Genomic DNA, 14,304 nt, shown 5'->3' on the forward strand with positions numbered 1-14,304 from the left:
TAAGGTTTTCAGCGATGGAGAAACAGCAGGAGGGTGCATCCGAAGGAAAGAAAGGAAAGACAGCGACCTCAACTGGACATAGAGTAAAATACACATATTTATGGGTTGTTGTAAACACTATTTACATATAGAAGCAGGGCCGGCCCAAGGCAAAGCAAACTAAGCAGCCGCTTAGGGCTCCAGGGCCACTAAAGGGCCCCCTCGCTGGAACTGATTTTTTATTATTTTTTTTATTTTTTTATTTTTTAGTAATAATTTCTGTCATATCAAAAACACACAATTTCACTACGAACGGATTTGTTTTTACAATAATATATTTGATAATGTATGTAGAAATAATTATTTTATGGAGAGAAAGAAAAAAATAATTGCTCTTGGGTAATCGTCGGTATCATGAGCTACTGTGCAGAGCACATCCAAACGTCCAAAGCTCCGGTCAGAAGTTAAGTAAGTTAAACAATGTCTCAAATCAGGACTTATCGTTCAGGGAGGGAGAAAAGAAAGAGGAAGAATAGAAAAAAATCAAGATAAAGGGTTGTTTTAATGTGCCTTGGTAATGTAATGTAATGTAATGTAAAAGATTGGTAAAGCTGCTAATAGAAAATTAGCTTGATAGCGACCTGGAACGGTTCAGTTCAACAGTCAAACATTTATGCTAGGGTCTTTGTGTTTGTGTGAAACTGAGTTTTAACTTTAAATGAGTTGATTCTCATGGTTGGCTTTGTATATTTCTGAGGTATTTTGACTTCAAAAATACCTCTAGCATTGTCTAACATGCTAGACAATGTTATCAAATGTGTCCGATAACATTTGATAACAATAATTAAAACTTCTCAACGTTTGACATTGTCTAGCAACATGTTTTTACGTCTGGCTACATAGATGCTACATCGATGAGCTGCTCTATGCTGTAGTTGGTAATAATGTTCTTTGCTGCTGAGCATAATCGTTTTGTGGCTAAAACAAACATTATTTTTTATATCAACTTCTAAGTTAAGTGAAACTTCTGTTAAAATCATTTAAAGGCTCAGAATCAGTCCAGTACCAATTCACATTCTCAGGTGAGAAAGACTCACCTGGTATAAATTACATTTTTAGCTATTAGAGTAATGCTTAAGAGAAATTTATGTAATCAAAGAACGTCATGAATATGTATGTAGAGCTGCACCAATTGCAGTTTTCGGGACGTTCCCCAGTTACCAATCTTTAAAAAGCCTGACCAGCTGATTTTGATTTTGGCTGATATAAAAAAAATTTTGTCTGAAATGTCGCTAAAAATAGCAAGAAAGTCACTCAGTTGGCAACAGTGTGGTGAATATTGTTAACTGAAAATTTTCAGACCTGACCTGGTGGGTCGGTCTGTCAGTCAAACCTCTCACAGTAGACCAGAAGAGGACAGAGACTGATTTTTAAACATTTGCTGACGAAGATAAGATCAGGGGATAAGATGGGCTTCACATGTAAGTATCAGCAGATCGAGATCCCCCAAAATTAAGGAAATCGGCGCCCAGAAATCAACTGGTCGATAAATCAGTTTACCAATAAATGTATCCTTTTATACATGTATATGATATAAACAGCATTGCCAGAGATGCAATACGTTTATAGCAGGCGTGTGAATGATCTAATGATTGGGCTGCTGATTGCAGCCAGTCCACATTGTTAGCAGACCTAGAGGGCCCCAAAACCAAATTTCTCTTAGGGCCCCCTGGACGCTTGAGTTGAGCCTGTAAAGAAGGCATTTGATGAAGCAATCTGTGTGCATTTTTTAAGGCATTTTAAATTTCTCCAAACATGTTTACTTACCAATATATATTCTATGAATGCATTTGAAGTATTTGTTTCTTTTATGTCCCATTTGCTTGTTTTTCCTCAATAGTGGTGTTTAAAAACATGAGCAAGGCAAAATTGATCAAATACTAAATATTTTGGAAAATTAGTTTGTAAATAAAACTCAACTGCAGATATTGTACAAGTTTATATTTATCCTTGTGATGCAGCTTTTTATCTGCGTCTATCATTATTAGTTGTAAATTACTTGTAAATAAATACATTAGTAGCTATCTGCTTGAACGCATGTTCTGCACTTTAATATTCCTTTAAATCAGCTTTCCACTTACCAAATACTGTTTGCAATAACTGCAACAGTCTCTTACAGTACTGGGGTAAGAGTCACCATTATATTGTAATATGAACAAAAAATTAATTTCCATCCTACACTGTTATGCACAGGGAGACCGTAAAGGAAATCCAGATTTTCCACAACCATTGAGGTTTGAGTGAATCCCACAAATTATGTCACAAACCAACATAATCTCCTAGTCTAGAGATGCTAAAGATAATCAGTTATTCAAGTGTGCTTAAGTAGCTGGCGACTGATGCCTTCTCTTAAATGCTACAGTGCACTTAAAGTCTGTCCACTGAACAGAAGCAGGGGCTGTTTTATCTTTTAGCAAAGACTTAAATTGATCGTTACAATTTAGAGCCAAGCCCGGACTTGATCTTTGGGAATTCTCCGTTTAAACATCCACAGATGTTTTTATCTTCCACGTTTAAAGTGAGATGCTTTCGGAGTATTTTAGAGTGATAAGCAACAGGTGGCAGCAATTTTAAATGTTTTTTTTTTTTCCCATGGAGATGAACTGTCTCAACAGATGTTCTTATATTGATGTCTCTGTTGGGAAAAAAAAACATAAAAATCACTGTGTGCAGACCAGAGGTTGAAAAGGTTTATTGGTAAATGAGGTGCTAAAGTGTTTTCATAGGAAACGGGTGTTCACTTCGCCTTTTTAGGCCAATGCAGACATTGAATATAACATTTCTATTATTTTTCAAGCACAATTTGTTCAAAACCAGAAAATTTTTTTTCCCTCAATATCTTAAAAAGAAGAAAGAAAGAAAACAAAATCATCAATGCTGATGTTTTTTTTTTTGCTCTACTCTGTTTTTCCTTTAAACCATAAAAACATTTTAAAATATTTACAGTGCAACCAACTGCAGCTTCGAACGATCTCTAAGAGGACTGAGGTGAAGTATCTAAAGTGAACTGGTGTCGCCTCCGAGGTTCTACACCAGAGCGTCCAGGTGGAAATACAAAAATCAGGCCAGGTTTTCTACTCACGGGGGTTCAAGTAGTCTGTAGAAAACACTGTGCTTGTGGTCAAAAGGATAAAAGGTGCTACTACCATTCCAACAAAATGTTGAGACAGAGGTATGTTGCTCTTCTAGTCTTAAGGGTTCAATGAGGATTTATCAGCATGATCACTTTTATTTTTTTAAAACCTCTTTTTTATATATCTGCTAAAAAAACTCGCTAGCCTTTGATGATGATCATGATGCAGGAGGTATTTTCAGGTCAGGAGAACACATTTAAATTCCTTAATCATCTCAAGATGTGTACTGTGTCCAGCTGCTGAGAGCTAATCTAAATTTATCCAGCTAACTAATACATTATTTTTAGGACATTTTCAACAATTACGCCGAGTCAAAGGATTGTTAAATGGAGAGTGTAGGCAGCAGTCTTCACACAGGTGCATTTAAAATAGCTAGAATAGCACTGAAAAGTTGATTTCATGAATTCAATTCAAAAAGTGAAACTTTTCTATACATTTAAAAATGTTTTTTTAAATGTTTTGGTGTTTACACCAAGTTCTAGGTTTAGGATTAAAGTGAACAGAAATAAAAGAGTAAAGTATATCACTGTGGGTGGAATGAATATATAGCTGAGTTCATCTTTTTTGAACTGAATAATTAAAATAAATGACTTTTGATGACATTCCAACTCATTTTGATGCACCTGCATGTCGAGTAAACTGGGAAAATTAGAACAGCATTTCATCTCATGCTCATAATTTAACATATAAAATACAGAAAAGGCTGATATGACACAATAAAAAAAAGCAACATAAACATACGCCATTACTAAAGCTTTTAAATAAAATCCCAAGACCAAATAAAAGTGACTTATCAATGGCAGCAGGACAAAAAAAACATTAAATAATAATAAAAATAATAATAATAATACCAACTTGCCTTCCTGTAGGAAGGAAAAGGAGGATGGCTGCAAACTCTACAGTAAGAGTCTGAATCACGACGTTAGGGTTTCTTGCTGCCCAGTCTTTTGAAAACACTGACAGCCTTGACGTCCATCTTGGCCCCCGCAGACTCCCCTCCTGCCCCTGGGCTGTTGCTGCTGCTGACCTTTGAACTGGCTGAAGTGGATTTCTCCAGTGCTCTGGATCTGGTGCTCGTCACTCTGTTGTCCTGAGTGTCAGCGGACGTTGGCGTCACCGCCGCGCCTGTGGCGGGGGGCTTGCCCAGTCTCTGAAGAACGCTGATTTTGGCCGGCGGGAGGCCGTTTGGGGGTGAGGTAGAAGAGGAGGTGGGAGCATCGGAGGGAAGCAGCTTGAATTTCCCACCCAGGCGACGCAGGGTGGTCGGGGGCGCCTTGGAAGCGGGCGCTTTCTTCTTCGACGGTGTGGGTCTCTTGAGGACGCCGGCATACTGCAGGACAGAGCCCTCGCCGTCGGTGTCCTCGTCATCTTCGTCCGTGTTTGCGTCCACGTTTCCCGGCTTCGGCATCTCTCCGCTTTTGTCTCCCTTGTCCAGGCGGCTGAACACCCCGGTGGGCTGCCAGAACACGCCGAGGTTAGGTCACAGCTTTACTCCAGGCTTCAGTTGGAAGTCATAGCGACCGCACTCACCTTGCTGTTGCTGGTCGTCGTGTCTGCCATCGATTCGGCTCCAAGTCTTTCAAACACAGAGGTGCGCTTCAAGCCTGTTTAAGAGAAACAGTTTCTGTCAAACACAAAAGGTCACGGCTTCTAAAAATAGGGCTGAGCAATTAACTCAGTGCTCTCTTTTTGGAGATTTATTTTTAAGGAAAATTGTGATTTTGTTTTTTAATCTTGGCTTTTCATTGTTCAGAGCGATGTCAGCCCGCCCAAGAGCTACCATCTTGTTTGATAAGTGTGTTTTGCAGCTTCTATTTATTTCACCTTTGAATTCAGGTCGACTCAAAGAAAAAATTATTTAAACAAATCTTAGAGAAATATTTTTTGTCATTTAAATTCATTTTAAGAAAAAAAAATGAGGAAAAGCATTGATTAAAATTAGGAATTGAATTTAGCATAAAAAAAATTATATTTCATTTTTAAGTCACATCAGAAAGCCCTATTACCACTTATGCAAGGTTATTTTTTTTTCTTAGTCATAGAAAATAAATGGCTAGACAAAAGGTTTATGGAGCCTTTTTCCGCCACGGAAGTCAAAACAGCAGTCTTTGTATAATTAATCCAAATATGTTTGGATTAAATATGGTAATTTATTGAATTTCCGTGCATAGCAATTGAAAGTCCTTTGCGAATAAACTAATGCTATCAGGACATTACTTAAGAAATATTAAATTTAAAAAAATATGAAGAAGCAACCTACTAACAAATTAGGATACATCTTAGGAACTCAAGGTTCACACAAAAAAAAATGGAATCAAATATTTAATTTTCAAATGTAACATTTAAGGCCTGCTATTGATATGATTCAATGTAACATTTTTTATTACTTTAATTTTAGAGATATTGAATCTGAGTAAGCTATTTCACAAAAACAAATTCATGACTCGACTCTTAGAATATATATTCTAATATATATACAGATAATTAACTATGCATCTTTATTATATATTTCGTTGGCCTTCTGGCGCATCAATTTCCATAAAAAATACTTTGAAGTGTGTGGCTGTAACAAAATGTGAAAATGGTTAAGGAGTGTGAATAGTTTTGGAAGCCACTGTGTAAAAAGTCTCACTTCTTCTACATTCAGGGTTCATTAAGACTAAAAAGTAACAGTGCTTCTTTAAAATAGGGCTAAACTGATAAAATCCTCAATTAGTCAATTTTGGGGCTGAATTTTAACACAAGACTTTTTTTTTGTTCATCTGTGATAGGTGCATTACTGGAAAATGTGCTTTCTCTTTGCAAATGACAAAAAAAAGTGCAGCCATAAATATTTTAAGAACGAGTGTTCAAAAAGTGTCAAGAATTAAGGAAGAAACAGTAGAAGAAAACACTGATTTGAAGAAATCATTCTGCGAACTCTTTAAGAGCCCTTTATGAAATTTTTTGATATTCCTTCAAGGCCGAAGCAAAAGCAAAGATTTCAGATTTTGCAGAGAGTTTGTGAGGTCAGAGTTATTAGGAATGAAGGAGGGATAATTACCCTGGTTAGGAATACTAGTGAAGCTGGTAAGCTGGTTAAATAACTGAAAGGGGCATTTAGAGTTGATTAGTTGAGTGCTGCTGTTGATTAGTTAGGCTGTCGGCAAGGCCGCAGGTCAAGCCTACCTTTCTTGGCCTGCTGGGCCAGGATTCGACGTGTACGAGGCGTGGTGCCCTTTGGCATGTTGATGATGTACTTGCCTTCCATCTCAGCTGTGACACGTCGGCGCTTTGCTGCAGGCTTCCCCTCGTCGGCTGGCTGGCTTACGACTGGCAAAAAACGACACAGGAATCAAACGGCGCCACAGGAAGATCAACTAAATATCTAAAAGGGGTGAAAAAAACAAAAAAAAAACCCCACCAAACTAAATCAAACATGTCATCTACCTGCTTTGCTGTTCTTGTTTGCCTGTGAGTTGGACACTGTGACTGAGAGCCGGTTGTCAATGGGTCGGCGGACTGGCGGGGAGGGAGGGGAGTCATGGCTCAAAGCGTTGGCAATCATACGAGTGGCAGCTGTAAAAACACACAAGTATGACAAATTGTCAATATTGTCTCAGTTCTTTACCCCAAATTATTAAGTTAAATCAACTTTGGAAAAGCCAGAAATGCAAATGTCGATAGGATATACTTAAACGATACGATTACTGCTTTGGTTCATCTTCACCTTTTTGAAGCTGTCTGGCGTTAACTTGCACAAAAAAAACACCCCAAAAACTTTGTGGCAGAGAATATTAAATGTAATACAATATGAACTCTTAACCAGCACAGAAAACCTGCAAGAACTACAGAAATCACATGAAGAGTTTTGTGGGGAAACGTGTTGCAGAAGTTTTTTCTAGTCAGTAGTAATGAAAAGTCCAGGATCTTAACTTGGCCTGCTGGTCAATCTGTTTAATAATATCTATAATAGCAAGAGAACAAAATATTACCCAAGTTTCTTTCAGGCTGCACTGTTTCAAATTCTATAAAATAAACATACATAGGGCTAAAGTTTTTATTTAGTATTTTTCATCCAGTTTAACTAAATATGCACACAGGTCACTTTTTCTTTTGATTACCATATATTTTGGTAAACAAATAGAAAACTAGGAATAATCTTGATTCAGAGTTTCAAGGATTTGACTTCTTTTATATTACTTTAATAAAAATATCTACCTCTACACCTTTGCTGTAGTGCCAAAATAAAAGATTAATAGGTGTAATATTCTTATGATGAAATAGGAAACACTGGAACGTGGCTGTTGCTGCGCGTCATACTTTTACGCAAACATCTAAAGAATGTTTTGCACACTCCTGCAGCAAAGCAACATACTCTGCGTCACTGCACAAGCTTCTCGGGAGTGGCTCAAAGAAGAGTCGGCACCCAAAAATATCTCCCAGAGTGTACGGTGGCACAAACTGGATCAAAGGACAGAAAACAAAAACAAACTCAGCCTAATTTATAATAAATAAGTAAAAATATTTATCAGAAAGAAAACTCGAAACAAAAAGCTTGATTTCCTAACCTCGTCATCTGAACTATGGCAGACGCTGTGTGCGGATCATCGGCGCCGGTGTAATTACTGCTAACATAACGCATGATGATTCAAGCTACTCTCCATCTGGCTTCTGGGTGGGCTGATAAATCGATCAGGTATTCATGGAGAAGAATGTGATGGAACGTCATGCAGAGTTGGAGCGCTAACTGAAGAGCACTTAACCTTTATCTGCACCAGCCTTGGTAAAGTTGAGCTAAAAAGTGGTTTAAAAAAAAAAAAAAAAAAAGGTCAAAGTTGATAAAAAACTAAAAGGATGGGAAGCTGTACAAGAAAAATTTTCTGGACCGAGTGGAAGCATTTCACACAAGTGTGGATGTTATGAATTATGAGGGATTTTACTGATCTAACCCAGGATGTGCTCACCAAGAGAACGTTCTGTCAAGCTCTTTGTTTCTTTCATGTCACCACCAGTGGTTGTTATAAGTTGCAATATTACGAATAACAATTTGGCGACTTCTTGGAGCCTTGATTTTTAACATTAGAAATCGGTTTAAAAGTCCAGCAGAAAGAGACACGGAGCTAACTTTAGAGGCACGAATGAAAACGCAACCCAAACCTGAAGGAGGAGCGGAACTCAGGAAGAGAGTTCTGCATTTATTGATGCCAAGAAAGAAAAAAAAAAAAAAAAAAAAGGGGTTCTGCTGCAGTCATTCAGTTTCACTGGACATTATTTCTGAATGCTGCTGCTGCTCAGGTCTGTCTCGTATGGTGTTGCAAGTTGTTTAGCAAAATCCTTTGTCATTCTGTAACATTGTGTCTTTGTTAATTCTTTCTCTGCTCAATGGTGGAAGACAATATGACGCCATGTGAGAAAAATACAATAAAATCTTCGTTACTCACGAGTCTTGGCCGTTCTTCTGAGCTCAGCCTGGACACTGGTCTGTCCTGAGGTGATGGCCTCAGCTGCCATTTTGCACATGTCCTGAGAAAACAGGAAATAAGTTTAGATCAGACCTAAAAAAATTAAAAATGAAAAAATTATAAAAATAAAAAATCCAATCCGACCCAGCTTGAGCCAGTACACATTGTGTCCGAGCCAGAAGTAAACCCGACGTTTTAGACAAGATTTTACTGCTTTGTTTTTAGACAAAAGCAGTAATTTGAGTAAGGAGCGTAACTTCTGCTGTTTTTAGCTTTTTAACATCTTCCAGCTCCAGTTTGTTGGTCGCTGCAACCGGTGAGTCCGTTGCAAATCATCTGGGATGTGAGACTGATGGGATCAGAGCAGGGTGAGCCTGAATGCACATTTATTATGCACCATGCTTGTTACAGTCTGACCTCTGCACCTTACTTTATTTCTTTCCTCAACATGGCAAGCTGCCAACTCTTCTATTAAGTCTATCATAAGCAGATTAACACAAGAATGAAACATGTGTTTTTGTTTTCTTTTCTTTTCTCTGTGCTAAGATGGTTTGCAGGCATATTAAGCCCAACCCGACAATAAAGCAAATAATTTTGATCCGACAACATCTCAATTTCAGGTCGGGTCTTAAATATGAACTGTAGCAGGAAACAAGAGGGATCACAAGAATTTATGTTTAAAAAAAGACCAACAGGACCGCCAAGATATCTTTTTAGAAATGTAAATGACATTAAAAACCAACATTTCACATTCCCATTTGGTACTCAAGAGTTTGTTCATCCAACATTTATTTCGAAACCATTTAATTCCATGTATGTAATAGTCATTGTGTATCACTTTATTCCTCCACCTCTCGATGGCTGAAAACCAAAGTTACTGACTTTGTATTACCTTGCACAAATCTGAGCTTAATTCTGTGGGATGAATTAAAACAATTCTGCCAAAAAAAACCAACAAATAAAAAAAACAAGCCAGTATCATTTAAAAAAATAAAGTAATCTCAAAGTACTTTACAAAACACTACATCCAGTTTGCTGGTGTAGTATTACCACCATCAGTGTGTGAATTAATGGGTGAATGATTGTCAGGTGAAGAGCTTTGGGGTCTTCTTGTAATTCAAATACAAACCACTAACTTTACTACAGTCAAGTTCAGTTTATTCAATTTGGTAAAGTTTGTAATCTCAGGAACTAATTTTTAGGCTTTAGGTGGGGAATTAGTTTTTAACATAGAATTAAAAATTGTATTCATGGTAAGAAACACTTGAGCACTTAAACTGAAAAAATAAACATAATAATAATAAACATATGTATGAGGGAGACTTTTTCACAGCACTTCATATCCCTTAAACCGTGTTCAAACGGTTTCATTGGTAAATGCTTGGTGAAGTAAAACTCAACAGCCAAGTACGATAAACATGGATTCTTGCCTCACCTGTCTGTGCACCTGTTTGGCATGTTTAAGAATGGCAATGATGTCTCCGATGACTGTAATGCCGAGGTCCATCATGATGTCTTTACTGAGGTCCATTAGCATGTTCTTCTGGATTCTGACGCAACAGTGCAAACAAAATCAGATACAAACATTATGGAGACGATAAATGCACAAAATGTTGATATAAGAAAGAAATGCGCTGAGAAGCTGGCTGCCAAGAGGAATCATTTGATTTTCTGTTAGACTGGCTGCAATTAGACATCTAACCATTAGTTTCCAACTAATTGGATCTTTTGTTTTCCCCACAGCTAAACACTATAAACACCATCAACTGGTGCTAAAATCAACATCATTCCGTTGTGAAGTTGTCGGCAAAGAAAACGGAAAAGTCAGAGGAAGAAAATATTTATTAAAACCTTCTAAGAAATAAAACAATCGTCTTGTTTTACTTATATGCCACTGAACAAGAGCAAGGAGAGATGTAAGCAGGTAACAGAAAAGTAAAACCCACTACACCACAGTTCAGCTGTTTTCCACTTTTGACTTCTGTTACAGAATCAGCTGGATTTAAAAAAAAAAGCTGTTAAGCTGTTTGAAATCTCACAGCTAACAAAACGATGTGCTTAGTTTTAGAGGGATAACAGCAATGCTTCATGCACTAATCAGTAACATAGTAAGGAAAAGTAGTTTAAAAACGTCATGTCTCTGGAATGCGTTTGCGCTGAAATCCTGCTGAACAGCACACAAACTGATGACAGATCTTTTATTGTGGCCACCCTAACACACATACACACACACACACACACACACCTGTGCAATAACGGTGCGTAATCAGCATCTTAATACGACACACCTGCGAGGTGGGATGGATTTTTTTCTGCAAAGGAGAAGTGCTCACTAACACAGACTTGGACTTTTTTTTTTAAACAATGTATAGAAAAGGATTTGGATGTTTGAGCTCAGCTCATGACAAAATGGGAGTAAATATAAGTGTTGGATTTACATTTTTGTCCAGAGTACTAGAGAATATCTGTGCTATCATTTGTTTCAGCACGTTTAAACAGTTTCGTCTGTCTTATAAACTGGAGTACTTCATTAAATTGGATTTCAAACGATGCAGACAGGAAGAGAGAATCTATAACCTTCTCCTGTTTTTAGGAAAATCCTTTTTATTAACAATACACATTTTATGAAGACTTTATAATTCTTTTTTTATATAGAAAGAAAGTAGAAAAAAACCCCAATCTGCTGGCTGGAATTGGAATCAGCTAAAATCAGTTTTGGAACGTCACACCTGTACAGAATCAGTAATTTTCTGACTGATACGTCACTAACAACACGTTAATGAAGACTTTAAGTTACCTGTGGTCCACAAAGGAAACTGCATAGGTGACAGCGAGGCCGGCAGGAATCCCTGCATCCTTAAAAAACTGAATCCACTCTGAGGTGGCTTTGGGCAAAAACAAAGCAAAAAATTTTAAAAATGAACACAAGAATGACTAAAAACAAGACTTTTCAGTTTTAAAACATAGACAAGTGAACTGCAAATGATGAAATGAAAACTGGTACAAATGGGCAGGGAAACAAAAAGTTATCATACTTCATATAAAAATCTGCTTTCTGAAAATATGCAACGATGGTTGCCAGTATCACTGCAGACTACAGTAAGGGAAGCTGGCTCTCACCAAACCACTGTGGGAGACGCAAACTGGAGCAGACGGCACCATGTGTAGGACTAACACTTGCTGACCATAAGCAGCTGGAGGTTATTTATACCACCAGTGATGAAACATCTTGAGGCTTGAGTTACTGAGACAGAGTGAAGGAAGCAAAGCACAACAGCTGCCACAACAATAACCAGCCAACACTCTCTGACTTACCGATGAACTCGGATGGAGACAACTCTCACACTGCCTAAATTACCATCTGACACCCACAGAGTCCACAATTTCCCACATTTTGATTGGCTCTTAAAAGTCAAAAGATGCTTTTTTTTTTTGGTGGAAATTGTGATCCTAGAACTGCTCCATTTCTGCTCCAACCATGTAATCTTGGGGAAAAAAACTAACAAACAGATAAAAAGATGCAGTAATAGTACTGTTCTACAAAGTTATTTTGGAACACTCAGGCGCTTAAAGAATAAAGCGAAGACACAAACATGTTACAATTAGGCTACTTTTATACGAGTAGTCTCGTATAAAGCGAGTCTTTCAAAATAGACGCGTATAATTTAAATGCCACAGAGATAAAGAATTGGGCTTGGTCATCTTTGGCATATAAAACACATGAAGCTATGTTCTAATTATGTCGCGCTACTTTGAGCTAAACTGAGGGAAATCTCCACCAATCAATTGTGAATATTACTCTTTAAAATCGTAACTACAGCACGACTTACAAACAAGTTCGCCAGCTTGACCTAACGAAAGATGAAGCTGCTCTATGTTGCTGGTTGTTCCGTCCATAAAGATGCAATGAGACGTTAAGATACCACCGTAAAACCCACCAGCAGCAGATATATGTTAGCATCGTTTAGCCGCTAACTAAAAGAAACAAACATTCGTTAGCGATACAAACTATAAACAAGACATACCACCGACGCCGTGACAAAGATAGTAATTGACATTGGACGCCATGTCTCACAAACGCTTCCATGAGTATTTTACTTTTTTTGTCAAGTATTGTGTCTAGCTCGCCGGGCCCTGGCGTTCTCACCTGTTGTCACGGTCGCCATGTTTGTAATGAATGTGACGGAATTTCCGGTGTGAAGGGAATTGCGGTCAATAAATCAGACCTGCAGTGGGTGCAGTTCTGATTTATTGACGATAGATGGCGAGAGAGACTCATATTCCACACGAGACAACCCAAACTGTAAAGGTCACTATTTTTTTTTTCTCTTAATGTTTGGTTTCTACCCCAGAAAATAAATGTGCTCAAACTGAAGGTCAGATTTTCGTTCAATGTAAGATTATGCCATTAAATAAGATATTTATTTTGAAGACTTTATTTCAAATTAAACATAGATATCACACATATGAAGATTAAAACATATAAACAAAAAACAGGACAAAATAAATGAATAAAACGCTTAAGAAAAATGCACTTTATAATATGATTTTTATTTACGTTTTCTTCACAAATTTCAAATGCTAGTGTAACCATCAGTAAAAGTTTAAGCTCCCGCGGCATTTTACAATCAAGAGGAAAAACGTTATAATGTAAACTTTTCATAACATTAAATAGGATCAGAGGCTAATGTCTGCACAGAAAGAGTCAGCGAGCTGGAGCAGTAAAGGAAACACTTTTATATATATTTCATATATATATATATATATATATATATATATATATATATATATATATATATATATATATATATATATATATATATATATATATATATATATATATATATAGTTTTGTTTGGTTTTTTTGTTTTGTTTGTTTGTTTGGTTTTGTTTTTTCAGGACTAACAAACAAATAAGGTCAGAGAACACTCCTGAACACAATATATTTTCATCCATGCGCCTCAAGTAACATGTTTAAATTAATCTTCTTTGGGCATAAGTTCAAAAATATTTCACATTTGTTTTTGTTTCTATATATTCGGAAAGCACTAAATGGTAAATGTTTTGCTCCTAGAAAAAAAAAAATTAGAAATTGTACAAACAATAAAAAGAAGAGACTCTAGCTAAAGTGTTCTAAAACCGTTCATCATCAGTAAATTAAAAAAGCATGTACACCTATCTCTTTTTCATCAAGATTGTCTCAAAATAAATGTCACTTTGAATATTTATTTACGTATTTATATTTAATACTGTAACAAAAGTGGATAGGTATAGCAATACATCATCACACTTGACACAGAGTAGCAGTGTGTCTAATTACTGCAGGATATGCTACATTAAGTTCAGACTGTAAGTATTGCATTTCATATCAGGGATAATGTGAGTGGCGAACAGAGAACTCTGGAAAAATAGAAACACGTAGCAACATTCACCTCATCATAGAAAAATAGGATATTCAGTTAATGCTATTGCAGCATTACAGTACATGTAGACGCAGGCAGGCTGTCTGTCTCGGATTTATTAAGCTGCCTATACATCCGGTTTCCTTCTGTAAAGCCTCCATTTCCAATCAATTGGCAAAGCGCTCATTCTTTTTTTTTTTTCGACTGTAAACTTACAGGCATTTAAAGCAAACTCAAACACATGAAATCATATGTGCTGACAGAGTGAGGGATGGACCTTCCAGG

At 37.0% G+C, this 14,304-nt stretch overlaps 1 protein-coding gene across 8 annotated transcripts; it reads right to left on the reverse strand.

Moving 5' to 3' along the window:
* Positions 1 to 2,707: 2,707 nt before the first annotated feature.
* lg06h19orf47 (linkage group 06 C19orf47 homolog) lies at positions 2,708 to 12,805 on the reverse strand. Of its 8 annotated transcripts, none has more exons than XM_044119105.1 (8): positions 12,765 to 12,805; positions 11,415 to 11,502; positions 10,053 to 10,167; positions 8,597 to 8,678; positions 6,603 to 6,731; positions 6,417 to 6,485; positions 4,704 to 4,777; positions 2,708 to 4,629 (listed from the first exon to the last, which is right to left on the reverse strand). In XM_044119105.1, exons 1-8 carry the CDS (start codon positions 12,781 to 12,783, stop codon positions 4,096 to 4,098), a joined length of 1,110 nt encoding a protein of 369 aa, XP_043975040.1. In that variant the 5' UTR covers positions 12,784 to 12,805; the 3' UTR covers positions 2,708 to 4,095. The 8 variants fall into 8 exon arrangements, with proteins under 8 accessions (XP_043975040.1, XP_043975037.1, XP_043975039.1 ...); XM_044119102.1 differs by having other exon boundaries at positions 6,342 to 6,485; XM_044119104.1 differs by having other exon boundaries at positions 12,643 to 12,768.
* Between the last annotated feature and the right edge of the window lie 1,499 nt (positions 12,806 to 14,304).

Source organism: Gambusia affinis, linkage group LG06 (assembly GCF_019740435.1).
Source record: "Gambusia affinis linkage group LG06, SWU_Gaff_1.0, whole genome shotgun sequence".
NCBI classification, from domain to species: Eukaryota; Metazoa; Chordata; class Actinopteri; order Cyprinodontiformes; family Poeciliidae; genus Gambusia; species Gambusia affinis.

What these genes read in the sequence shown, in the direction of transcription:
- lg06h19orf47 (XM_044119100.1), bottom strand. Translation starts at nt 12,514, where the DNA reads ATGGACGGAACAACCAGCAACATAGAGCAGCTTCATCTTTCGTTAGGT. An exon ending in CAGAAGAACGGCCAAGACTC is followed by an intron (nt 6,732 to 8,596) that starts GTGAGTAACGAA and finishes GTGTTTTTACAG; the next exon opens with CTGCCACTCGTATGATTGCC. An exon ending in GGCCCAGCAGGCCAAGAAAG is followed by an intron (nt 4,778 to 6,341) that starts GTAGGCTTGACC and finishes TCTCTTAAACAG; the next exon opens with GCTTGAAGCGCACCTCTGTG.